This window comes from Pollachius pollachius (genome assembly GCF_949987615.1).
Source record: "Pollachius pollachius genome assembly, chromosome: 12".
Classification (NCBI taxonomy): domain Eukaryota; kingdom Metazoa; phylum Chordata; class Actinopteri; order Gadiformes; family Gadidae; genus Pollachius; species Pollachius pollachius.
Window position 1 is genome coordinate 856,923 of NC_136945.1, and position 24,876 is coordinate 881,798.

The following is a 24,876-nucleotide window of genomic DNA, read 5'->3' on the forward strand; positions in this document are numbered from 1 at the left end:
TCTGTAAAGTACGAAGTGGAGTTCCGGGTCCGCGCAGGGCGGGCCTTCGTGTGCCGCTGCTACAGGGATACCAAGATGGAAATACAGGGGCTTTCTGGTGCCCCGAACATCCACTCTCAACATGGCGCCACACACACCCAGGCTCTGTCGCAGCTTATATCGAACACACACACCATTTTTCGCTCTTTGTCGAAGGAAAACGGGTCTGATGGACTTGCGGACCCGGACCAGTCCCACCAGGAAAGCCCCAGCAGCAGGCCGGGGACTCCTCCGCTTCGCCCACTGGCGGAACATGGCAGCGTGGCCCGCTTGTCGGTCGGAAAACAGCGACCGAACGGCGAGGATCCTCCTCAGAGCGACGCTACGGTCACCGATACCGGACTGAACGTGAAAGAGACGGACTTACTGTCGCAAAAACACGTAAGAAGCGTCTGGAAACACGACGTGGAAGGCGGGGATGCAGCGATACAAATGGCGTTTCCCTTTTCGGAGGGGGAAGAGGAGCAGCGGCTCCGGGGGGGAGAGGAGCCCTCCCAGCTGCTCCAGTCTGCGGGTTCACGGCAGCAGCGTGCAGGCGGCTCCGCACGGCAGCAGCGTGCAGGCGGCTCCGCCCTGCAGCGGACGGCCCCTGGGAGCCTCGACGCGTCTCTCCCTCACCGAGCCACGGAGGAGCCCCGTGTTGTGTTCAGTGTGGTTCAGGAAGAGGGACGACCCGGGAGGCATGAGTTATTTCCAACGGACGATGCGATCAACGGTAAAGATCCGGAGTGTTCAACAATGAATCCATATCACTCGACGGATGTGGAGACGACTAATGTGCTTTATTCAAACGAGAATTTCCATTATGTCCACGGTAAGGCCTGTATGAAAGCCGAGTGTGTTGATAGCCTATTCAATGCTCTAACTGCCGATGGCAAAGCCAACGCTTTCCGGCAAACCGACCAGGTGGGCCCTGAGAGGGTGGAGGTCAAGGTGGGACCTGAGAGGATAGATGGAAAGCTGCTGGGGCCGTTGATTTCAGAAAACCTGGTCGTTATGAACACCAGTGAGAACATGGACACTTCAGACTTTATTTCCGACCCATCAGGTCTTGAGGAGAATAACATTGCAGACACTGCGTCCACAAGCTGCCCTGCAAACGAAACCTTCTCGGGAACTATCATGATCAATAACCAAAGCATCATAGTGACGATTGAAAACGGAATACTTACACTGGCCGCTCCCCCAGAGGGTTATGTCCACACAGATGACGACATGGTCAGTTTGAAGGAACATTTGGGCATGAAAGACCACGAGGACATCGTTCTCCTCAACTATGACAGCGGCACCAAATCCATAGGCAAGATCAGCACGCTGGCGGTGGCTTCCTCCAGTCAACACGAGCCCCGGGCGGGTCTGTCCGGTGCTGACTCAGAGTTGGCCCTGGTGGATGACTGTCCGTTGACGGAGTCCTCCTTGGACGCCTGTCCAATCATAAAACAGGAAGTGGGCACGTTATGTGCCATAACAGAGAGTGATCTCGTCACCCCCTGCTCGAAAACCGCAAGCACCCTAGACTGTGACGGTAATCATGAGCTTCAGTCCGTGCACTTCATCAGGTCTAAGAAGGAAACCACCATATCTTTTGGCTGTACCCAACCCGGCTGCCCCAGCATCTTTGACAACCGGCAGAAACTAAAGATCCACCTTCTGAACCACGCAGAGGACCCTCGGCCGTACCGCTGCACGGTGGAGGGGTGTGGCTGGGCGTTCACCACCTCCTACAAACTGAAGCGCCACCTCCAGTCCCACGACAAGCAGCGGCCCCACACCTGCCAGTTCGAGGGCTGTGGGCGACGCTTCACCACTGTGTACAACCTGAAGGCGCACCTCAAGGTGCACGCCCAGGAGAACGCCTTCGCCTGCCAGGTGTGCAGCGAGTGCTTCCGCAGCGCCACGCGCCTCACCAACCACCAGAGGGCCCACTTTGAGCCCCAGAGGCCCCACAAGTGTGACTTCCCAGGTAACGCCTGCAGCAAGGCCTTTGACACACCATGACTCTCTACCCATTTTAATATTCTCAACGATGATCACAATCATGTCTCAGTAGCTGGTATCAGTGTAGATCACTTCACCTCGCGTCCTCTGAAACTTTAAGGCTGCGCTTAAGCTCTTCCGTAACAGTCGTATCTGGACCAATGAGTGGTCCGAAGGCCTCTGAGGTCCACGCAGCAATCCTACTTTTTGCGTTATAAAAATAACAAATGGATCAGTCTCTGCACCAGTGGTCTCCGCCGCTGTGATTCAGGCAGGGAAAGCTTCGCCGCGGCAGGGACCTTTCTCTCAGGAGTATGGTGCCATGTATTCCCATTTTGTTTGTGTATTGGATTGTTTCACCTTTCCTCCCCAGGGTGCGAGAAGACCTTCATCACCTTCAGTGCCCTCTTCTCTCACAACCGCACCCACTTCCGGGAAGCGGGCCACTTCACCTGCTCCTACCCGGGCTGCGGCAAGCTGTACGACAAGGCCTGCCGGCTCAAGATCCACCTGAGGAGTCACACCGGTACGCCCCCCACCACAATCTCTGAATGTGTTGTCCTCCAGGAGAGAGGCGGCTTGTGTCTGACTCTGAATGTATTGTGTCCTTTAGGAGAGAGGCCGTTTGTCTGCGACTCTGAGGGCTGCGGCTGGTCGTTCACCAGCATGTCAAAGCTACTGCGACACAAACGGTAAAGAAACAAACGATGAACTGGTTAAAGTGTCTTTTTTTTTTTTAAGGCCTGATATCCGGGCCATGATAACTGTCGCTAACATGTTATTCCACACCATGCCACTCCTCTCTCTTCCCCAGGAAGCACGACGACGACCGCCGCTTCACCTGTCAAGAGGAGGGCTGTGGGAAGTCCTTCACTAGGGCGGAGCACCTCAAGGGCCACAGCATCACCCACCTGGGCACCAAGCCCTTCCAGTGCCATGCCGAAGGTAGGAACATTAACGGCACCCTGCTGACGCACTCCATAGATATTGTCATTGCTAACATTTTGAGCGAGCATTCCTGTAAAGTCATATTTTCCAAAAAATTGGGATCCTTAGTGCTTTTTAGTGAATGTCTCTCTTCATATTCAATGTGTATAGCATGGTGTGTGTGTGTATAGCTGCTGATGGGTGTGTCTCTGTACACTCAGTGGGTTTAGCCTGCTATCTCTAGCTGTTGTTGGTTTATTTGCTGAGAGGCCGCCGCTGTCTTGGCAGGCTGCAGTGCCAAGTTCTCGGCACGCAGCAGCCTCTACATCCACTCCAAGAAGCACAAGCAGGACCCCGGCGCGCTCCGGAGCCGCTGCCCCATGGCCGACTGCTCTAAGCACTTCTCCTCCCGGAGCAGCCTGAAGAGCCACATGGTCAAACATCACCACCTCACGGCGGGTCAGTACGCATCCACACGCAGGGCTCCACAATGTTGTCTTCTGTAGTTAGGGCCTTGATCCAGTCACAACCACAGTCTCTATGTAATGCCTGACGGAGGCTTAATCAACTGTAGTACTGATGCCGTCACTCTGAAAATGTACTGCATTTTCACACATCTCCAGGATACATTAAACTCTTGGTATTTCATGGGATCTGTAAATCAAAACCAATGTCCTTCTGCCTTGCCATGACTCACTGAGCCGTATCTCGTGCCATGCAGATGTTCTCAGCCAGATGGAGAACACGCCCACCCTCACACCCAGCAGCGAACTGGTCAGCTCTACGCCCACGACGGTCGCAGGGCCCTGTGTGCCCGGGAGCGACCCTCTAAGCAACCTGGACCTCAGCTCCCTGTTCTCCAGCGTTCCCAGGGTTCCCTCACCTCCTGCCGGCCTGGGAGTGGGCGTGGCCTCTGTAGGTGGGGGCGTGGCGGTCGCCTTCTCCACAGCAGACTTCTCCCTGGTGAGCTCGGGGATCCTCACCATTGACCCTTCGTCGGTCACTTCCGCACTCGGCCCCCACCACCACCAGGCTGACCCCAACAACCACCACCACCAGGCTGACCCCAACAACCACCACCACCAGGCTGGCCCCAACCACCACCACCACCACCAGGCTGGCCCCAACCACCACCACCACCACCAGGCAGGACCAAACCACCATCACCAGACAAGCCCCAGCAATCATCACCACCACCAGACAGGCCCTAAGCACCATCACCAAGAAAGCCCCATTCAACTCCACCAGGCAGGCCCAAATCAACTCCACCAGGCAGGCCCCAACAACCTCCACCAGGCAGGCCCAAATCAACTCCACCAGGCAGGCCCCAACCATCTCCACCAGGCAGGCCCCAACAACCTCCACCAGACAGCCCCCAACCATCTCCACCAGACAGCCCCCAACCATCTCCACCAGACAGCCCCCAACCATCTCCACCAGACAGCCCCCAACCATCACCACCACCAGGCAGGCCCTAACCACCACCAGGCAGGGCCCGACGCCCTCCACCAGACAGGCCCTAGCCACCACCAGGCAGGGCCCGACGCCCTCCACCAGACAGGCCCTAGCCACCCCCTGGCAGGTGGCACCATGAAGACGGTGGATCCACTGGTCCTGGCAGCCGTGGCCGACATGGCCTCCCATCACAGCCAGGGGCTGGAGGGGACAGTGGGCCACGTGCTGCCCCCGCAGGGCACACTCAACCTGGACGACGTGCAGGCGGTCACGCCGGAGGCCCTGGGTGCTCTCAGCATGCAGACCCCCGATACCGCGATGTCGGCCGAACACGGGCTCTCACCCCACCTGGCCGCCTCCAGTGTGCTCAGTGGGGGGCCGCCCCCCGCCTCCTTGCCCGTGGCCCCGGGCCCCGACCTCCTGGCACAGTCGCCCTCTAAGGTGGCGCTAGCACGTGGTCAGGGCCCAGCGGGCCCCCTGCTGGACTGCGTAGAGGGCCTGGGTCCCCAGGAGGGAGGCGGGAAGGGGCCGGGCCAGTTTGTGTTCCCCGGCCCTAGCAGCAGCTTCAGCCCGCAGAAGGACCCGGAAACCAGCCCTGCCGTGTCTCCCTGCAGCTTCCTGGTGAGCATCTGCACCGCGTGACACCACGCCACCACTCACTGTGAGTTATGAAGGATCGCTAACCCTGTGTTCCTGTTGGGGGGTGCTAGGAGAGTGGAGGCTCAGCCAGGACGGACTACAGGGCCATCCAGCTAGCCAAGAAGAAGAAGCAGAAAGGATCACCTGCTTCTTCCAGTAAGACCTTAACCTGACTAAAGAAGGGGGGGGGGGATTTAGCACACCTGCAAATTTGTCGCTTTTCGGCGACCATCGCCGTTCTCTTGGTCAACTGGGTCATTCACGTGAATCGGGTAGAATCGGAGAGGTTTTTTAAGGGGGGGGGGTGCGGGGAAGGCTGTCCTTCATATGAAACGTTATTGGATAATTGTTATAATTGACATTTCTCTGGGCCAATCGGAATCTCAGCACTTGCTTCAGAATCTTGAAGCACACAGCGCCAACTGAGCTCGCCTTTGGATGAGACGCCTGGCTACTGCGCGAGTCTGACGGAAACTCTTAACGTCAATTTGAAGTAGGGGTGTAGGCAGAGCCAGGGTGCCACCAGAGGGCGCCCCCAAGGCATTTGCCGCCCTAGGCCATCGCCTAGGTCGCCTTTGCCGAGCGCCGGCCCTGGGTGTAGGCCTACGGTATACACGGTATAGAAAGTACACCAGTGTGAATTTGCGCTACGGTTGATTTTGACATTACCGTGTGACCGGTAGACAGTGTTGTGTGTAACTCGTAACAAAGTAAGTAACGTGTTAATACAGTAACTTAACTACTTTTTCATGTAAAAAGTAAAATTATGCGCAATTACTGAAAATATGGTAACGAAACATAGTTCCTTTTTCAATTCGGCACCACGTTACTTTTCCCAGGGACAGATTTGACAGCGATACTGCCTTCTCAGGCAGCATGCTATTGCGCAAGCAGGCAGGCGCGCAGCAAGCGCTCCTGCCTGCTTGTGTAATAGTCTCATTCCACACAGTACGAGACAGACGCTGGTAGCGTGAAGCTGTCTCTGCAATCAGTCATTGCTTCCGCAGGCATTTTGAAAGCCAGTCCTTGCGACAAAATGCCAGCAGTGGCACGAGATAAAAAACGCCGTCACTGTTTACCTGTGTAAGGACATGGTTCCCTTTCAAAATGTCGATAGAAAGGGCTTTAAAAAGATGGTCAAAACACTCGATCCCAGGTATGCTTTACCTGCCCGCACACACTTTAGCCAAATTGGGATGCCAAAACTATACGGCAAGGTCGGCAAGCCAGTGGAGAAACAAATCCATACTATTAAACATTAGTGTTTTTCAGAGATGGAAGTAACTAACTCCTTTATGCAGTTTTGCTGCCTTACCAGTATTTTACCCCTTCAGAGGCATTTATATCGAAATTAGAAGATAAAATGAACATACCGTGATATAATACCGTTACCGTCTATGCCTCAAATCATACCGTGATATACATTTTAGTCCATACCATACTGCCCTAATTTGAAGGAACTATCTTGTGTTAAACTCGAGGTAAGTCAAGCTTTTTGGAGCAAAAACAACAGCTATTTGTTTGCTTGATTCAACTAACGTTAGCTACCGCTTTTTCAATGTGATATAATTGACAATTATATTGTATTTTTAGGACCGAGTCAACGCCGAGTACTGCACGAACCTTGCATAAAGTTAGTAAATTCTAACAACATAGGGCTATTTAGATAAATAATCTGGTAAGGGAGTTGTCCTAGGCTAATACACCAACAGCAAATTTCTGTATAATAAAGGGCTACATTTTGCATCCAAGTCTGTCATTTGAAATCTTTCCATTGTATTGTGTGCTACAACCTCCGTAATGAATATTCACGCTAAATCCCGCCCAGGGATGATTCCCCCATCCCCCTCCTGCCACTGTCACCTTTTTTACTCGGAGGAGTTTGCAGGTCTGATTTAGATTAGCTGTTGTGTTGGTAACCAAGGGACGAGTGTAAAGAGTCAGTATAATGCCACCCTCATTGAACTTTACAGCCCTTTGACCACAGCCACTGATGGTTTCCTCCCCTGTGTTTACTTCAGCTTCAGGGTTGAGCCAGAGAAAAAGCAAGGTTGGAAAAGCTGGCAGTGCCTTGACGTCGTTGGTTCCTTCTAGTGTTCGTTATCCCGACGGTGCCCACACAGCAGCCAGTGGAGGGCTAACACTCAGAGACCCTGTCACTGGGACCCAGTATGTTCAGATACAACTACTGCAGGTAAGATGTCAACAACAACCCTCCTTGCTGCTGACCGCCTGGAGAGACTTTTGACAGCCGTTTGTTTCTGTGGTGTTCTCCAGGATGACCCGCCTAGTGACGGGGACCTGGCCTTCCAGCTGAGCTCCCAGCCCTCCAGCTCCCACTCCCAGCTCACCGTCGACCTGCCCGTCAACATATTACAGGTAACATTTCGACGCCACTGTACGAGTTTGGAGTCAAACTCCCAGAAAGCTGCAGTTTGAGTCTGTGTATTGTGTGCATATATTATGAGGTTTGTGTTCTGGAAGCCCTGTGCAAGCTGATTGTTGTTCTGTTGGCAATATTCCAGGAATCATCAGTGATGCCAGAGGACGACAACGGTTCGGACACCTCCCAGTTCACCGGTAGCACCATCAATCTGCAGGATCTGGAGTAGAACACTTTGGAGCCCGGTCAAGTTTCCAGAGACACACCCATCCTGTTTGGATCTTCTGAGCTGCTAATGGTTACCATGGGACCACAGAAGGCTTTGGTCCTGGCGTTATGCACCTTGAAATGATTACACTTATAATCATTGCTTTGTCCTCTATTACCAGTCCAGAAACCCAGTTTTTACACAATCAAGACCAATGGCACTCTATTTAAATGAGACCTGTTTCGCCTTGTTGCTGAATCTTTGTTCTAATTCAACGTTTTACTGTCTTCTTCATGGCCCACGTGGACGTTCATAACTCTGCTCCAGGCTCGAGATGCACCTTGTGGATGTTCATAACTCTGCTCCAGGCTCGAGATGCACCTTGTGGACGTTCAGAACTCTGTGCTCTAGGTGCCTTAAGGAGCTCTCCGATGAGTGGCATCACACACCCTGCTTGTCCGGCAGTCAGGGCGGGGCCCTGCTGCCGGTGTGAAGGGGCCTCACTTTGAGCTCCAATGATTTAACCTGGGACCTGGCACTCTACATGACGTCATGCGCCAATCCATAGATAGCCCACAAGCACATGCTTTGAGCTGGGGCTGAGTGTTTTCAAGGGCCTCGCTGGAGGACACGTCTCCACTGAGGTCCTCTTACCGTGAACTCCTTCCTCACCGCTTTTCTTTCTCCTCGTTTTTTAAGGCAGTCTTTACATGTTGAAAATGTGCTGCTTCATTTGAAGTTCCTGTTATCTCCTTATTTGTTATTTATTAAAGGTCCCATGGCATGAAGATCTGACTTTATGAAGTTTTCTAACATAAATATGAGTTCCCCTAGCCTGCCTATGGTCCCCCAGTGGCTAAAACTTGCGTTCGGTGTAAAACGAGCACTAGGTGATCTGCTCACCTTTGGAAAAATGTTTGCTGTTGATGTTATGGCGTATAACACGTCGGTTCTTTGACGTCTCTTGTATTTCCACAACGACTGTAGTGGGGGTTATCTAAGCCATGGTTGAGAAGAAATTGGGGGATAGGAACTTTGGCTTTGACTCCCTGAAGTACATAAACTGAGACATGCTGCCTGCCGCCGGTTGCCGCGAGGCACCACCGCCGCGAAGCAGCACCGCCCGGCAGCGGGCAGCCGGCAGCAGGCAGCGCGCGGTTCAGTCTACTTCAGATTGATGTGGAAGAACCAGAGACGTAAGAGAACCCGACAAAGTCGTTTGTGATTCATAATATCGTCTGGAGGCGCACACAGCTTGGCCGTGATAATATGTATCATATGATATAGATATCTATGTATTATATATTATTTAGATATAGAGCTCCAGGACTGTAACGCGTGTGTCGTACACACACGTACACACTAGGGCCCGACCGATTCATCGGCCTGCCGATTTAATCGGCCGATTATAGCCTTTTTGAAAATAATGAACATCTGCCAAAAGACGCCGATTACAACCGATTTTTATTTTTTTTGAAATGTTATTGCGCTTAGTATCCAGCAGAGTGCGCTCCTACTCCATTCTACTTAAGAAAGGCTCTCAGTCTCACCCACCGCACTTATTTTTGGACACAACACCCGAGCGCATGTAGCTTGAATGTGCTGAGCTCATTGGATAAACCGAGCAGAGTTTCCCCCCACGGTAAGTTTATAACTAGTTTGTGTAATGAACAATTGGTCCTTTTAAACGTGTAGGTCATGCTTAAAAAAAGGAAAAGTACACCTAACCCCCCACTACCCTTCAAATACAGTAAAGTTAACCTAGCCTTGCTAACTAGCAACTTTAGCCGGAGTAAAAAAGAGGAGATTGAATTTTACCGTACAACATGAAAACACGCTCGCTCAGGCAGCTGCGCGCTCACCTCACCAATGTACACAAGACGCGTTGTTTGAGCATGTTGTGCCTGTTTTCCTTTAGGTCCGAGGCCATGTTAATTTGTTATACTGTAGACTAACGGTGAGACCATACTGCTCAGTGCGCACGTGTTAGTCACTGCTCACGAGCGCAGCACATTGGGAGGTACAGATGTCAGATAAGACTCATAGCAAGGTTTGGGACTACTTCACCAAGGGGCCTACTGGTGAAGCAGTTTGTAATGCTTTTTTTTTTTTTTAGAATCGGCCGATTAAATCGTTATCGTAATTTTTCTCTGAAAATAATCGGCATCGGCACTCAAAAATCAATATCGGTCGGGCCCTAGTACACACAAAGTGTTGTATATGCTGTTGGTGTCATTGCGCATAACACGTCGGACTCTCGTCTCTGGTATTTCCACAACGAGACTCGTAGTGGGAGTTATCTCAGCCATGGTTGAGATGGAATTGAGGGAAAGGAACTTTGGCTCTGACTCCCTGAAGTACATGAACCACAACATGGAGGAGAAAGGGATTGTTGCCCGTGAATGTCTCCCGCTTGAGCCCCACTTCCCGCTGCCGAGGGACCACCGCCTCGGCGCTGCAGGAGGCGGTGGTGCCTAAGCGCTGACCACTGCTGAGGCGGCGGTCCCTCGTTAGCGAGGCTCCGGTGGGAGACAACCGCGGTCAAAAATCCCTTTCTCCTCCATGTCGTGGTTCAGTCTACTTCAGATTGATGTGGACGTGGAAGAACCAGAGCGTTGGAGAACCCTACACGGTCGTTTGAGATTCATAATATCGTCTGGAGACTCACACAGCTTTTGGCCGTGATAATATCTATAATATGATATAGATATCTATGTATAATATGATATTATTTACATAGAGAGCTCCAGGACTCCCGTGTGTTGTAGAATATTTACAGAACACGGCTGAAGGCTGCGTGCACCTCGCCATACACCACTGTAAACAGAGTGCATGGTACCGTGGCCCCATGCTGCTCAGGGCCACACCCCCACCCTCCTCCTTGACCCGCCTCGCTCCTCCTCATTTGCATTAAAGCTACAGACACTGAAACGGCTTCTTTTGGGGGAAGCTCAATGTGCGACTGGCTCGGAGTGGCTGTAACTGCACCACGGCTGAAGTTCGGGAACGTCTTTGAACACTGTGTTAGTTGTCCACCAATATCTATATTAAAGCATCCATAAAATAGCATGTCATGGGACCTTTAAAGGGGACATATCATACCACCAGGTGTGAGTGTGATTAGCCATTACAAGCCGTTTTCAAAATGTGCAGCATTGTGACATCACAGGTGGGCGTGTCCATCTAGATGTGTGACGGATAGATGGACACGCCAACCTGTGATGTCACAATGCTGCACATTTTCAAACCTGCTTGTAATGGCTAATCACACCCACACCTGGTGGTATGATATGTCCCCTTTAACTGGTTTACAGAATGGCAGTGGCCAAATGCAAGAGATGTATTAAAAATCTAAGCACAATCACTACAGTCTGTACACCCTACTTTCAGAACTTTTGTCGATCTCAATCTTTAGTACAAATTGACATACCTTTATTTTTCATTAGTAAAGATTCTTCTTGCAAATGAAATGCGAAAGCAAAATGTATTGTTCTACCAGACCATGTTTAACCTGACGAAGAATTGGCATCAAGGATTAAGATGCAGGCAATGTCAACTCAAAACAAATATTCTCAATGCATTTCTAAAACTGGATGGCTATGGCATTTCTAATAAGTGACTCAACATTAGATGTTAGATCTTAGCTGCAGTACCTTTTTTAAGGGGTTATATTAGGCCAAAAAGTGTGTTAGTGTTTAGCCATTTCAAGCCATTTGAAAATCTGCCGCAAATGACGCTCATCTAGCCATCATACATCTAGGTGGACACTCCCGCTTGTCACTAAAACACAAAACGGCTTGTAAGGGCGAATCACACTCGTACCGTATGGCATTATATAACCCCTTTTAACAAGGGATTTGCCAGACCTTCAGCTTGACTTGCTTGACATTGTAAAAGGGAAAAGCCAGATTCTATAATATACACATACATCTAATCATTTTATTAGTGTAGGATGTACCTAAGGCTACTACTAAGACTATGCTTCTTCAGGTGAAGAAGTAGGCGTGCAGCTCGTCCTGTTCCGAGCCGTTGTTCACGTTGCTGTACTTGATCTTTGCTGTAACAGGCTTGGATCTGGGCATCAACCGTCTGTTATTCTGTAACGAGAGAACAAATGCACATTACACCATGCAAACATCTATGACCTGACTAGTGGCAATCTGTCAGATGTTACCAGATGTAGAAGATGTGTGGTGTACGAGTGGTTCTTTGTGTTCTAATGTTGTGCTTGAAGACGGACTGTTTTCCTGCTGTTGGCCTGGGTCCTCTCCATGGCCTTCTTCAGTCGGTCCTCCTGATGCTGCTTCTGCTGCGCCAGCTTCTGCACGCGCTGCCTGCAGAGCGGGGTGATGGGGCGCTGACATGTGTTGGTGTTTCAGGAGTTTAGTTCATACGCTCCTGAAACTTAATGTAGTTGCTTCTGTCGGAAACTAAAACTGAAACAGTTTACTGACACTTGTACAAAGTGACGTCAGTGAGTTCAGATGCATGGGATTAAGGAACAGGACGTGCACACAGTACGTCCTGTACCTTACATACGGGCCACAAAGCCTTAGGAGGTTGTTGGCGCAGCGTGACAAAGTGCATGTCGGGAAGAGGTTGTGTGGACCAACGTGTCAAACAGGACTTTCACACACATGGGAGACACAGGCTTCTTACATAGGAGGTCTACGGACAGACTGCGAACATTGAGGATCAGAACCAAGAACCTTTCAGTAGGGAGAAAACACACTAACCACTAGAGACTAAACAGTACAAGGTATATCCTAACCCCATCTTCCTCCCGACCCAGTAGTCTCAAGGCCACCCACCTCATCCTCCTCTCCCGGTCCTTCATCTTCTCCACCTGGTCCAGCGTGTCCCGGGGTATGTTCTCCATGTTCTCCAGGAGCTGCAGCAGGTGGCTCTCGATGACTGCCAGCATCTGGATGGTGGTGAGGTTGGCCTGTACGTCGCCCACGCAGCAGCGGTACACCTCCTCCACCTTGCGGCCAAGGGCCTCCAGCATCTGGTCCTGTGATGCAGAGCCGTAGAGGTGAGGACAACAGTGGATCCTATACACCCAAACCCTTTTGGTCGGCATGACACTGGGCTAGAGTCAAAGGTGTGTCTCCTATCGGATGGGGCGGGGCTTAATTGGCTTTCGTTTTGGCAGAATTAAAAGTAAATCAATTGTCGTCTATGAAAAGATAATGAATAACTTCCTGCATACCTCTTCCACTGATTTACATTTCCCAAAGTTGTAGAGGCGGGCCTTCAGCTCCAGCTCGGCGGCTTGCTCCTTCTCTGCGGTGATGGTCTGGGATATGATGTCTATCTGGGCGCTCAGCTGCTCCGTGTCCCTCTCCCTGAACATGGAGAAGCCCAGTGTACCACACGCGTGTTACCATCACAACCTCTCTATGCGACCTGACGCACCTGGCTGGGCTCCATGGTGGGAGGTGACGTTATATCAATACGGACCAGAATTCATAAGCTACACGTGGTCCAAAGACAGGTCAACCTACAGTCCACGACTCTATCCAATGTGAGGCTATCTCATGGCCATGTGTACCGTGCAGGCCTGACTAGTACCACTAGTTCCACGCCCAACCGCCCCGGGGCAGTGGGCTTCAGGAGCTGCAGAGGGGGGTCTTACGTCTTCTGCTTGCTGGTGGCCGTGGTGCGCTGGAGGTCCTCCAGGTCCTCCTCGGTCTCTCTGGAGTTCTGGATCAGCGTGAGGTTCTGCTCCTCCAGCTCCGTCAGCAGGTCCAGGAGCTGCTCCGGCTCTGTGAAGTACAGCTCTGGCTCCTCCTACAGGGGGATTGGGGGCAGAGTCACTCCCCTCTAGTGGGTTTGTAGAGCAGCCCTTGGTCCTCGTCCCCGGTTCAACCTCAAAGGGCTTCAGAGCCCCATGGAGGACGAGCCCTGAGCAGGAGGCGACCCTGAGGAGGACCAGGAGGGATCCCTCCTTCCAGGGAAGGAGGGAGCATATGCAATGGGTGCATATGCAAAGGACACTACTTGTTCATCTGTAAAGTCCATGAAGGGGTAGAGGGGCTGGCTAGTGAATAGTGCAGGAATGGAGAAATAAATGAGATTAACAAAAGAAAGAAATGGGGACATTTGATTATATTTGATGTGTTAGGGTACCTCATAGTCAGAGCCATCAGTGCTGGGGTTGGATTCAGGTGTCCTGAAACACAGGAAACAGGCCCCAGGTCAGGTCAGGTACCGTCACCAGGGGGACAGTACCTGTGTGGAGGTAGGTATGGCTCTTACTGTCTAGCGGTGCTCATGGCTGAGGACCGGTGCTTGGGGTCTCTGATGGGCGGGAGCTTTGGACCATGAGCGGACACTTTCCTTGGGGAACCTACAGAGTGAACAAAGGGTTATTCACGTTTGTTAATGGGCGCCCCTCTTCAGTCACCCCAGTTTGATCCCTCTAACAAGATGACATGATGTAGGAGTTCTGAAGCTCTAAGGTCTCCTGCACATCGGAGGGACTGACCTTAGCCCTTAGGCGTGGGGTTTTTCTGTTATATGTAGAGCAAACATCAATCCAAGTCCCTCAAGCTGTTTACTGTGTCAACCCATCTCCAACAGGCCTGCTGTAAGGTTCAACTATGATGTATGTTGATACAGGACATCCTGCTCACCCTCATGCTTTGACCCTCCTCCCTTGCTCTCTGGATCCTTTCCTTTGTCCTGGGCAGCAGCCGTGTCTCGGTCCACCTGTGTTGCCTTTGCCCGGTGTGGCTGGGCCTTGGCTGGCTGGGCTCTGCCTGACCGGGCCTTGGCAGGCTGGGCAGCGGCTAGCCCGGCCTTGCCTAGCAGGGCTTTGGCCTCGTCGGCCTTGGCGTGCAGGTCTTTGGCCTGCTGGGCCTTGGCCTCCTGGGCGTCCCTCCAGTCCGGAGGGGACAGCTTGAACAGGAAGTCCTTGTACATCTGATACTCCTTCAGCTTCTCCTCCTTCTTCGAGATGTCACTGATGGAGAAGCACACAAAGGGTTCATAAGAATCACAATCCATGTTGGGCTACTGATGAGATTGTTCCACTGAGTGTACAGATTTGAGGGCCAGTTATGGCTACTGAAAGGAAACACCACGTTTGTACCACGAATAGAAGTTACCTTTTAATTGAGAGCATTTCCGTTGTAAGTTTCTTGATCTCAGCCATCTTCTCCAGTTTGCACTTGGTCTCTTTTTCAGCACTGTCAAATGACCAGACATGGCAAGGGAAATTACATTGGAATTTGTTGCATGATATGTATATTTCTTTATTTCATCACCTCATATGCATGCTTATCAGACATGTCTTTAAAGGAGAACACAACGATCCCAAAGCCTGGTGTAATCAGAGTCCCAACGGGCAGGCCATCTTCTACGTCTTCACATGGGTGACTCACATCTGAATGGCTTCCACCGAGTTCTGGTTGTTCTCCTTCAGGAACTTCTCAAACAGCAGCTGGTCCTGCTCCAGCAGCTGCTCTGCCTTCTGCATCCGCTGCTCCTCCAGGGAGTGGGCCTCCTCCAGCCTCTGGATCTCAGCCCGCTTCACCATCACAGAGTACTGAGAGAGGGTGGAGGAACCCAGGCTGGTGATGCTAGCCCAGGTGGAAGGACATCTTGAGGCGGGGTCTCCCCCTGGTCCGGGGTCTCCCCCTGAAGCGGGGTCTCCCCGTGGTCCGGGGTCTCCCCAAGGTCCCCACACCACTCCATCATTTGATTGGCCGGTCGTATTAGGTTTCTTTGTGTTAAGAACGTGTGCGTGAGTTTTATGTGGTGCACCTGCCCTGCGTGGGTACGTCTGCCATCCAGCCAGCCCGGGACCCTTAAGGAGTCTGTGTACTATCACCACTGGGGCCACCAAAGTTCCTTTCCCCCAATTCCTTCTCAACCATGGCTGAGACAACCCCCACTACGAGTCTCGTTGGGGAAATACCAGAGACGTCAGACAACCCAACGTGTTATGCTCCGTCAGTGGCGGCTGGTGATCCAAAATGTTGGTGGGGCCCAGTGATAGACAGGGGGTCTGGGCCCCCCCCCCATAAAAATAATTGAATTTAATAGATTTGATTTCCTGTATTCTGGTGCATTTTGGGGAAGGCCACTACCTATTAACCTACTATCCATTCAGATTCATAGCCTACATCCTGACTTGCAGGGCCTGGACAAGCTCACACTGCATACAGACCTACTTTATGGCCACTCCACCAGCCATTGCTATTTGACCCATTGTTGTTATTCTGATATTGAGACAAATCATGTTCACTGTCCTATAGCGTCCATTTTTTGTGAGTCTCAATGTCTACTTCAAATGCAGTTAGAAATATGGGACAGTTGCTTCATTTTGTTAATATGCTACAGGCCGAAAGACTAAATTAATATGTAACTTACTTGCTCCTTTTAAGTATAACATTGCTTGGGAGTTCAATTCCTCCACTGAAAAGGGTGCAAAGTGCTTATAACTCTCTGCTAGTTAGCAATCTATCTCTTCTCTTCATGTAGTTCTGTTGCGCGATTGCTGCTGAGGGAGGAAGCCTATTTGATTGATTCGCTGAATTGTCCAATCATGTGGTGATAACAAAAAAGAAAAGCGATACCATTGGCCTGGCTACGCACACTGGTGCGACCCGAGGGCGAATTTTCTTGCGCCAATGAAAAGCTGTCTCTGCTTGATAGACAGCAAACAGTTAGCGAGCTTACATTGACTTCAACGTGGCTGGCGCCCCTGACTTGGAGGAGGGCTTTATTTCGAATCACCAATAACTAGCCTAGCCCAAATCATTGACGTTCAGACGCATTTAAATGGTTGCTGGCAGTGACAAGTATATCACACAATTAAACGAGGATAAACGCTATTTATTTTTTTTGATTTATTGCATATTGATAATAGTTGATTAATAGTTGGCAGATATACTCAAGTGAATATTTCACGGAGGGGCGGCGCCCTAGTGCCCTCTATTGACCCACCGCCACTGTGCGCCATAACATCAAAAGCAGAACGGTTGTCCAAATAAAAAAGAAGTGTACAACACTTGCGTTACAGTCCTGGAGCTCTATATCTAAATAATAGAAGAACCACCAGAAGATATTATGAATCTCAAACGACTGCGTCGGGTTCTTTGACGTCTCTGTTTCTTCCACTTCCACATCAATCTGAAGTCGACTGAACCACGTCATGGAGGAGAAAGGGATTGTTGCCGGCGATTGTCTCCCGCCGGAGCCCCGCTGCCCGACATTAGTCGTAATTCACAGAACGAAATGTAAACCCATGCATTTTGGATTGGAGCGTTTCTCTGAATATGCATAGGTATATATATATATATATATATAAATATTCATTATATAGGAGAGGCCCTCTTAAGCCCATCAGTAACTTGGCTGCGCAGTGCATCAGTGTCCCTCTCTGTGGCTCCCTCTCTCTCTTTTCCACTGTGTTTCGAGAATTCATAGTGCTATAACGAGAAAGGATGTAATCATAATCGCAAGAAAATAAAGGCTCCATGGTCATAATAATTTAAAGCTAATTAAATGAAAGCGTGTAACGAGGAAATGAGACGATCTAGTTGTGGGCCAGCAGAGGCTGAATTTTAACCGAATTCGGCCCATAACCTTATTTTTTACATCGTTTTTATATTATGAATAGTTTAATATTGTCTGGTATACCTGAACCACACTTACAAATTGGTGGAAGTGGATTTTCAACGGTCTAGGCTACAGATCTTGTTATAACGATAATTGAATAAAAGCTACATGTCTACTTATAATATTATAACTAAATCATTTTATATTAAAAAAAATTATATACATACATAATATATATTTTAATATTTAATTAATTCAATATTAAACCAATGCATTTCAATCGGGAGATTTTTTTCGACTTCAGAAGGGCTGCACAGTGCACGCTCTCGTCCCCCATATCGTTCTACTTCCCACAGTTTAGACTTGTAATTAATAAGTTTCTTTTGTATTCAACGTGACTCTTTTCTTTTCTTTTTTTATCACTGTCTGGTGGCTAGTAGGCCTAGGCTATAACGTCACTCTGAGAGATGTGCACGGACACATTTAACGAGGCAGGGTTATTTGAAATAATTCGTTAAGTTATCATGTGTGAGAGGTCATTCCTCCTCCTGGGTGTGTAGGGTATGTATTGACAACACAGTCTCACTCCGAGAACGTGAATACTGACTGTTGGCAAGGGCACTTTAGCGTAGGTCACTGACGGGAAAGGTACCCTTCGGCGTCGTCTGCAGGGGTTCAAATCACTAAAATGTTATGCCATCCCGGCGGTGTTTGACGTTCAGAGCGGGTGCTCCAGCAGCCCGTTCACTCCTGTATTTACCCGACTATGGCACTAATCGACGCATCTTTCCTATTGGATCGTTTTTAGGATATTTATTTATTTTATTTATTATATAGGCTACGGAGACCACCAGACTTCAAGCAACGAGAATGGTCTATTAAATTCAAGATGGGTGTGCGAGAATAGTGCCATACCGTCAATATGAAGTTCATTCAGGCTGGTCAATGGTCAGATACAGATCTTGTTATTACGATAATTTAATAAAAGCTATGGTCTACTTATAATATTATAACTAAATAATTGTTAATTAATTAAATACAATAACGGCTTTAAACATGTGACATACCTACGTTTTTTTGGCCTTTTCTTTTCAATGGGCCTGCATCAACGTCACGTGACTCAGCGTCACGTGAACTAGGGGTGTAACGATACATGTATTCGTATTGAACCGAATCGGTACGGACGTCACGGTTCGTTGCATGGATTTACACGGAGAATACACAGTATAAAATTAAATAAAACTGGCGTGCAAATTAATTAATGTAATCCCGAACTAAGGTTAGATACGCAATCTTCAGGGACAACTCAGACGCCTTAAAGGGTGCCGGCAAGTTCGAGCTACACACGCCGTCCGTTGATTGGTCAACAGAATCGCACTTCCGTGAGACGGGGATAATAAACAAACACATTATCCTCGAGGTATTTCTGGACAACGGCGAAAGCTTCGTTTATTGAAGAAAATGTTGCACAAAAATTTGCCGTCCTTCTTGGACGTCCTACATTGTTGTCTTTGTTGTCTTTGTTCATTGTGCGCGTTCTTCTTTTTCCTTGGATTAATTAGAAGGCTACACTGTCTCGGGCTGCTATGAGGTCATGATGCTAACGTAGCTGCCGAGTCTATCGCGATCCGGTTTAAATAAGGGTACTGTCGACGGTGGAAACGCGAGCCGTAACTGAGCTGCGCTGAACTTCACCTTCACTACTCTACCAAGCCGCCCCGAACCGACCCGCACCCTCCGGTGGAAATGGGCAAATTCTGTGTACTTTGCACTTTCACTTTAAATAAAACATGATGAATTTTCAGTTTTATAACTGATTGTCTTATTATGCTTACAAGTTACAGATGGAGTCTGGAGGTGATGTGGGGTACTTATTGTTTACTGTTTACATTTTAGATTACACAGTTCAGGCTGTTGCAGCTAGCTCAGGGGAGAGACTGTATGACACTAGGTGGTACAACCTGAGACAATAAAAAACTGCCTTCTGCATTTTTGTTTTTTCTTTTCCCTTCATTGTACCGAACTCGCACCGAACCGTGATGTCTGAACTGAGGTATGAACCGAACCGTGACTTCAGTGTACCGTTACACCCCTAACGTGAACTAGGGTCCGCTGGTTAGGAAATAGACAGATATTCCAAGGTTTCCTTCAAAAGGCACCTTGGAATATGTTTTTGTTTAAAAAAGAAAACGTTTTTTTTAAATCGCTGTCTGGTGGCTGGTTACGTCACTCTGAGAGACGCGCATGGACAGATTTTATAGTGACACAGCCTATAACCTATTCTTGAAAGCAAAACACCAAGCTCATTGATTTAACGAGGCAGGGTTATTTGAAACAATTAATTAAATATGTGTGAGAGGTCATTCCTCGTCTTGAGTGTGCTTCCTGTTTATGTCTAGTGTACACCCCCACTGTCCACAAGCACCCCCCCTCCCCATATGGATATGGAGAATTGTTGCCACGTCCCAGTGGTGGTGGTATAATATAAACTTAGCACAAAAAGTAAGGAAATTTGTGTTTGGTAGATTATTTCTCTGTGGTAACAATTCTTTTTGACAATAAATCTTATACCGTTGGAAAGCCTGTTTAGTTCCCTTTCAAATGGTGCCCCATTTGTAAGAACCATGCGTTTGTGGGATGAGCAGCAGCGCTGAGTATGTGGGTTTCGCCCATGAAAAATTTGCCAAATCTTTTCTGCCATTGCCAAACAGGTTATTTTGCTGTTGCTATTGACACTTGTTTTGAGCTTCTGGTACCCCCAGGTGAGCCTGGGCCCTACTACTGTAAGTACAGCTACAGTCAGTAAGTGTATGCTCCAAGAATCGGCATGCCGCGTTTGACTGATCTGGGAAGGGCCCTTGCGATAGGGCAACTTCAAGCTGGTGTTCCGCAAAACCAAGTTGCGGCATTATTTGGAGTGAGCCCTAGTACCGTCTCCAAACTGAAGGCCAAGTTCCATATAACGGGGGATGTCAAAGACAGGCCGCGAAGTGGGCGTCCCAAGAAGACGACACCCCAAGAAGACCATTTCATCACCCTGTCAGCACTTAGGCTGTCTTCTACAGATTTGCAGTCAAGGTTTGCAGGACGATATGGCCGACGGCTCTCTGCCCAGACAATCCGGAACAGACTACATGCAGCCAATTTCCGGTCTCATAGGGCTGCCATGAGTCCTGCCATGACTGCCCTTCACCATCAGGCCTGTTTGCGCTGGTGTCGGCAACACGTGCCCTGGAACCTGAACATGTGGAGGAACGTTATGTTCAGTGATGAGTCCAGATTCTGCCTACGGCAGTTGGATCATAGCGTCAAAGTGTGGAGAAGACGCGGAGAACGCTATGCTGATTGCTGCACCGATAGAATAACATCTTTTGGTGGAGGCAGTGTGATGGTGTGGGGCGGCATCTTCCTCACTGGAAAAAAGAGGCTTGTCATCATTGGAGGCAATCTCAATGCAGAGAGATATAGAGATGAGATTCTGCAACCAGTGGCAATCCCATATCTCCACAGTCTGGGACCGAACTCTATCCTCCAAGATGACAACGCTCGCCCCCACTGGGCGGGGTTTATCAGAGACTACCTCCAGAATGTGGGAGTGGAGAGGATGGAATGGCCTGCTAGCAGTCCTGATCTCAACCCCATTGAACACTTGTGGGATCAACTTGGGCGTGCTGTTCGTGCCAGAGTGACCAACACAACCACGTTGGCTGACTTGCGACAAATGCTGGTTGAAGAATGGGATGCCATCCCACAGCATTGTGTGACCAGGCTGGTGACCAGCATGAGGTATGTGGTTGTATGGTTCTTCCACACGCTACTGAGGCTCCTGTTTGTGAAATGAATAAATTGTTAAATTGCCAATATGTCTTGTTTCTTCAAACTTCAATCATCCAACCCACCAAAAACCAAACGAGTCAATGGCAGAATAAGCTGTTTGGCATTGGCAAATTTTTCAAGGCCGCAACCCAAATACTCAGCTCTGCTGCTCACCCCACAAGTGCATGTTCCTTACAAATAGGGCACCATTTGAAAAGGAACTATACAGGCTTTCCAACGGTATAAGATTTATTGCCAAAAAGCATTTTTACCACAGAGAAATAATCAACCAAACACAAATTTCCTTACTTTTTGTGCTAAGTTTATATGAAAGAGATCATTCAATTATACTACAATGATCAATTAGGAGGCCGAAGCACTAAAGGAAGTGATGCAATAGGTGACTGAGTCGAGGACATTAACAAGTAAGCTATAGACCTGGGGTCTCTTTTATATCAAAGGGGGTCTCAAAGGACGCATATGATTATCAACTTGTGGGCTCCAGCCCTTTAGACTCCTCCGCTGATGCCAACCTTCTCACCTCCATCACCAAGACCAAGTATCGCACCCTGGGAACAGAGCCTTCGCCATCGCTGCCCCTACCCTCTGGAACTCCCTCCCTCTGGCCATCCGAAACTATGACACACTGTTCATTCCAAAGTCAACTTAAAACCTATCCCTTCAGGACCACCTACAACATTTGACAAATCATCCTCCGCCATCTTCCACTCTCTTAATGTGTTGCCTATTGTTGTGGTGTTGTTTATTTTTTTTCCCCTTTTGTTTGAGTGTCTGTACTGTCTGTATGTATTCCTTTCTTATTTGTAAAGTGTCTTTGAGTATTTAGAAAAGCGCTATAAAAACTGATTAATTATTATATATATATATATATATATATATATATATATATGGCGCTCCCACACGCATACAAACTTTGAAAAAAGTCTGTACATGTTTTTTTGACTGAGATGTATTTCTGAAAGTGGCCCGCCTACAGTTACCAAACGAGCGAGTCGGTTTCGGCGCCCCCTCCTACGTAGGAAGGGGGCACAGTTGAATATTACCTCCCACTTCCCCACCCCCTCCAATCAGAGCATAGCTATGATTTTGTAGACCAGCGGACGAGCAGATCCGGCGGGGGGGAACTTCGGCGAAAGCTCAGCTCCGGGAGTACAATCCCTTTCTCTGCCAAATTGCCGCCGGAGCTTTGGCGGCAGTCCGGAGGAGGAGACATGGAGGAGAAAGGGATTCTACTTCCGGAGCTGAGCTGCCGGACCGCCGCCGAGCTACCCCCGCCGGACTTTTCAGCTACCGGAGTACAACGCCGGAGCAGCTGGAAAGCTTCGGCGGCATTTCAGCTACCGGAGTACAACGCCGGAGCAGCTGGAAAGCTTCGGCGGCATTTCAGCTACCGGAGTACAATGCCGGACTGCCGGACTGCCGCCGGAGCTTTGGAGGTGACCGGACAACTTTGATGGTGGCCGGACCTGCTGCTGAAGCTTCGGTGGAAGTCCGGCAGCTCCGGCGGACTGCCGCCGGAGCAGCGGCAGTCCGGCAGCTCAGCTCCCGGAGTACAATCCCTTTCTCCTCCATGTCGCGGTTCATGGACTTCAGAGAGTCAAGGCCGAAGTTCCTTCCCCCCAATTCTTCTCAACCATGGCCGAGATATCCCCCACTACGAGTCTTTACTTGTTGTGGAAGTACCAGAGATGTCAGACGCAGTCTTTATGATTCATTATATCATCCGAGGCGCAAATAGCTTTTGGCCGTGATATTAGATATATTATATAAATACCTGTATATAATATTATTATTATGTTATATTATATTATATAGATATAGAGCTCCAGGAGTCAGCAAACGGCAACAATCCCTTCTCCTCCATGCTGCGGTTCAGTCTGACAGCTCATTGGTCAATGGGCTGCAGCTCATTTGCATTAAAGCTACAGACACCAGAAACAGCGCATTTTCTGGTGTCAGGCGAAACAGGCGAGATTTCTTTTCCTAAAAGCTATTTCCAGCAAACAGCTTTAAAAAAATGTTTTCTGGAACTCAAATACTATGTTTACTGTTGTGAAAACGCACTAATATGTCTCCTTTAAAAACATAACGTCTTACCTGGGCGAGTGTCGCTGCGATGTATGTGCGTGCTTGTGTGTTCTAACCTGCGCGCGTGTCGATGGCGGAGCCGTTATGTTTAAGAACATAATGTCACTGTGTGTCACTGCCTTTTTTTTTGATGTGCAGGTTGTGCGCTTGCGTGTGTGTGCGCTTCTGTGTATGTGTCACTGCCTTTGTCTTGATGTGCGGTGTGTGTGTGTGTGTGCGTCTTCGTGTATGTTCGTGCTTATGTGCGTGTGTGTGCGGTGTGTGTATGCGCTGTGTATGTGCATGCTTGCGGTGTATGTGTGCGTTCGCGCGTGCTGAATGTGTGTGTGTGAGCTGCAGGCACATGCGCTCATGACCAACTTCAGTAACTGGTGCGACAGGCCTGCTATTATGTTGTAAGATATCTTGTTCTTGGTCATGATTATATTTTCTGACCAAGTTTCTTCTGCTCTCGAACCACATCCACGTTTCGCACTCCAACTACTATCCCAGAGGACCCTCCATGTCCCGTCTTAGACCACTGCTTACTGCCCCCAGTTTCTACCTCGTTTCAAAGTCATCCGATCATACAAACACAACGGGCCAATAACCTTCTCCTGGTCCTTACTTCCTGCCGAAACAGCTCCCGCCTCTTGTACAGGAACTCCTGCATGCTCTCTTTCTTTATGTTTCCTGGGGGAGGGACCATAAGTATATCATTAATATAAATGAATTCAGACCAACCCCAACTACCTCACCCCAAACACTCACTTCGTCTGATCATGGCCATTCTCATTGCGGGGCTGCCCAGCGCCAGGCTGTCACCCCCCTCCTGCTCCTGGTCCTGGGGTGGCTCCAGCCCCCTCCTCGTTTCCCTCTGGGAGGCCTTCATGCGCCCCATGTAGGACAGCTTCTCGTGGACTGGCAGCGCCAGATAGCGACACTTCTCCTGGATGGAGGAAGTCCGGCATTTTCAAGAAGTTGCCTAAGAAATTCAACAATTTTTTTCCTAGCTTGTTCTTAACTTCAGTTCCTCAATATTTTCAGAAGAACCTTTCATTTTCTTCAGATACCTTTTGGAGAAGAGTAGTAGTTTCTCCAAACTAAACAGCAGTTCTGAAATGTTTTGTCCTTGAGATACTCTTGTGAATCTGGTCCGATCCCAGCGGAGTGAATCAAGTGACTACAGGACTATCTCACACACACACGCACACACACACACGCACGCACACACACACACGCACGCACACACACACACACACTCGTGACATGTGTATGCGCGTACTTCTCGATGGTGCTCCCGGCCAGCAGTGTGCAGGAGGAAGTGTTTGTCCTCGGGGAGTTTGGAGGGTTTCTGCTGGGGCTTCTTTCTCCCGCCTCAACCCATACAGAAGATGGTAAGAGACGGTTCAGTCGTATGGTAAACCACATTTGTATGTATTTCTGCAAAGCAGCTAAATATGCAGTAACGTAAATCTATTTACATGTGTATAAAATATTAAATGGTCCATTTGAATAGCGTTGTAGCATGCCTCATTTGGCCTGCTTTAGCCTACCTGGTTCACATGGGTCCAGGGGGCAGTCCTGGACTCGCAGAGGGCCTGAAGGCCGGTGGAACATTAATCAATACCAAACAGTAGACTTTATCGAAGTGGTGCAGGCTGGTCTAAATCACAGAGAAAATTGAGGCGAAACATAGAGCCGACTTACTTAAGGAGACCGTGGTTGGCGACGGCATCGCAGTCGGCGACTTGTTTCCTAAATGAAGTCTTCT

General features: G+C 49.3%; 2 protein-coding genes across 2 annotated transcripts; one reads left to right on the top strand and one right to left on the bottom strand.

Moving 5' to 3' along the window:
• LOC307083502 (uncharacterized protein) lies at positions 1–8,400 on the top strand. The gene is made up of 10 exons (XM_079747411.1): positions 1–2,002; positions 2,390–2,542; positions 2,630–2,708; positions 2,831–2,961; positions 3,232–3,402; positions 3,665–5,019; positions 5,109–5,193; positions 7,059–7,231; positions 7,315–7,416; positions 7,563–8,400. Exons 1-10 carry the CDS (start codon positions 76–78, stop codon positions 7,647–7,649), a joined length of 4,263 nt encoding a protein of 1,420 aa, XP_079603537.1. The 5' UTR covers positions 1–75; the 3' UTR covers positions 7,650–8,400.
• A 3,214-nt stretch (positions 8,401–11,614) lies between these two features.
• On the bottom strand, positions 11,615–24,840 carry cfap100 (cilia and flagella associated protein 100; the record flags this gene model as incomplete). Its single annotated transcript, XM_079748426.1, has 15 exons — positions 11,615–11,725; positions 11,869–11,962; positions 12,440–12,642; positions 12,841–12,976; positions 13,267–13,421; positions 13,761–13,803; positions 13,890–13,980; positions 14,267–14,595; positions 14,741–14,821; positions 15,017–15,180; positions 23,731–23,795; positions 23,874–24,051; positions 24,388–24,479; positions 24,659–24,703; positions 24,813–24,840. The coding sequence occupies 15 exons, from the start codon at positions 24,838–24,840 to the stop codon at positions 11,615–11,617; spliced, it is 1,815 nt and encodes a 604-aa protein (XP_079604552.1).
• Positions 24,841–24,876: the final 36 nt, after the last annotated feature.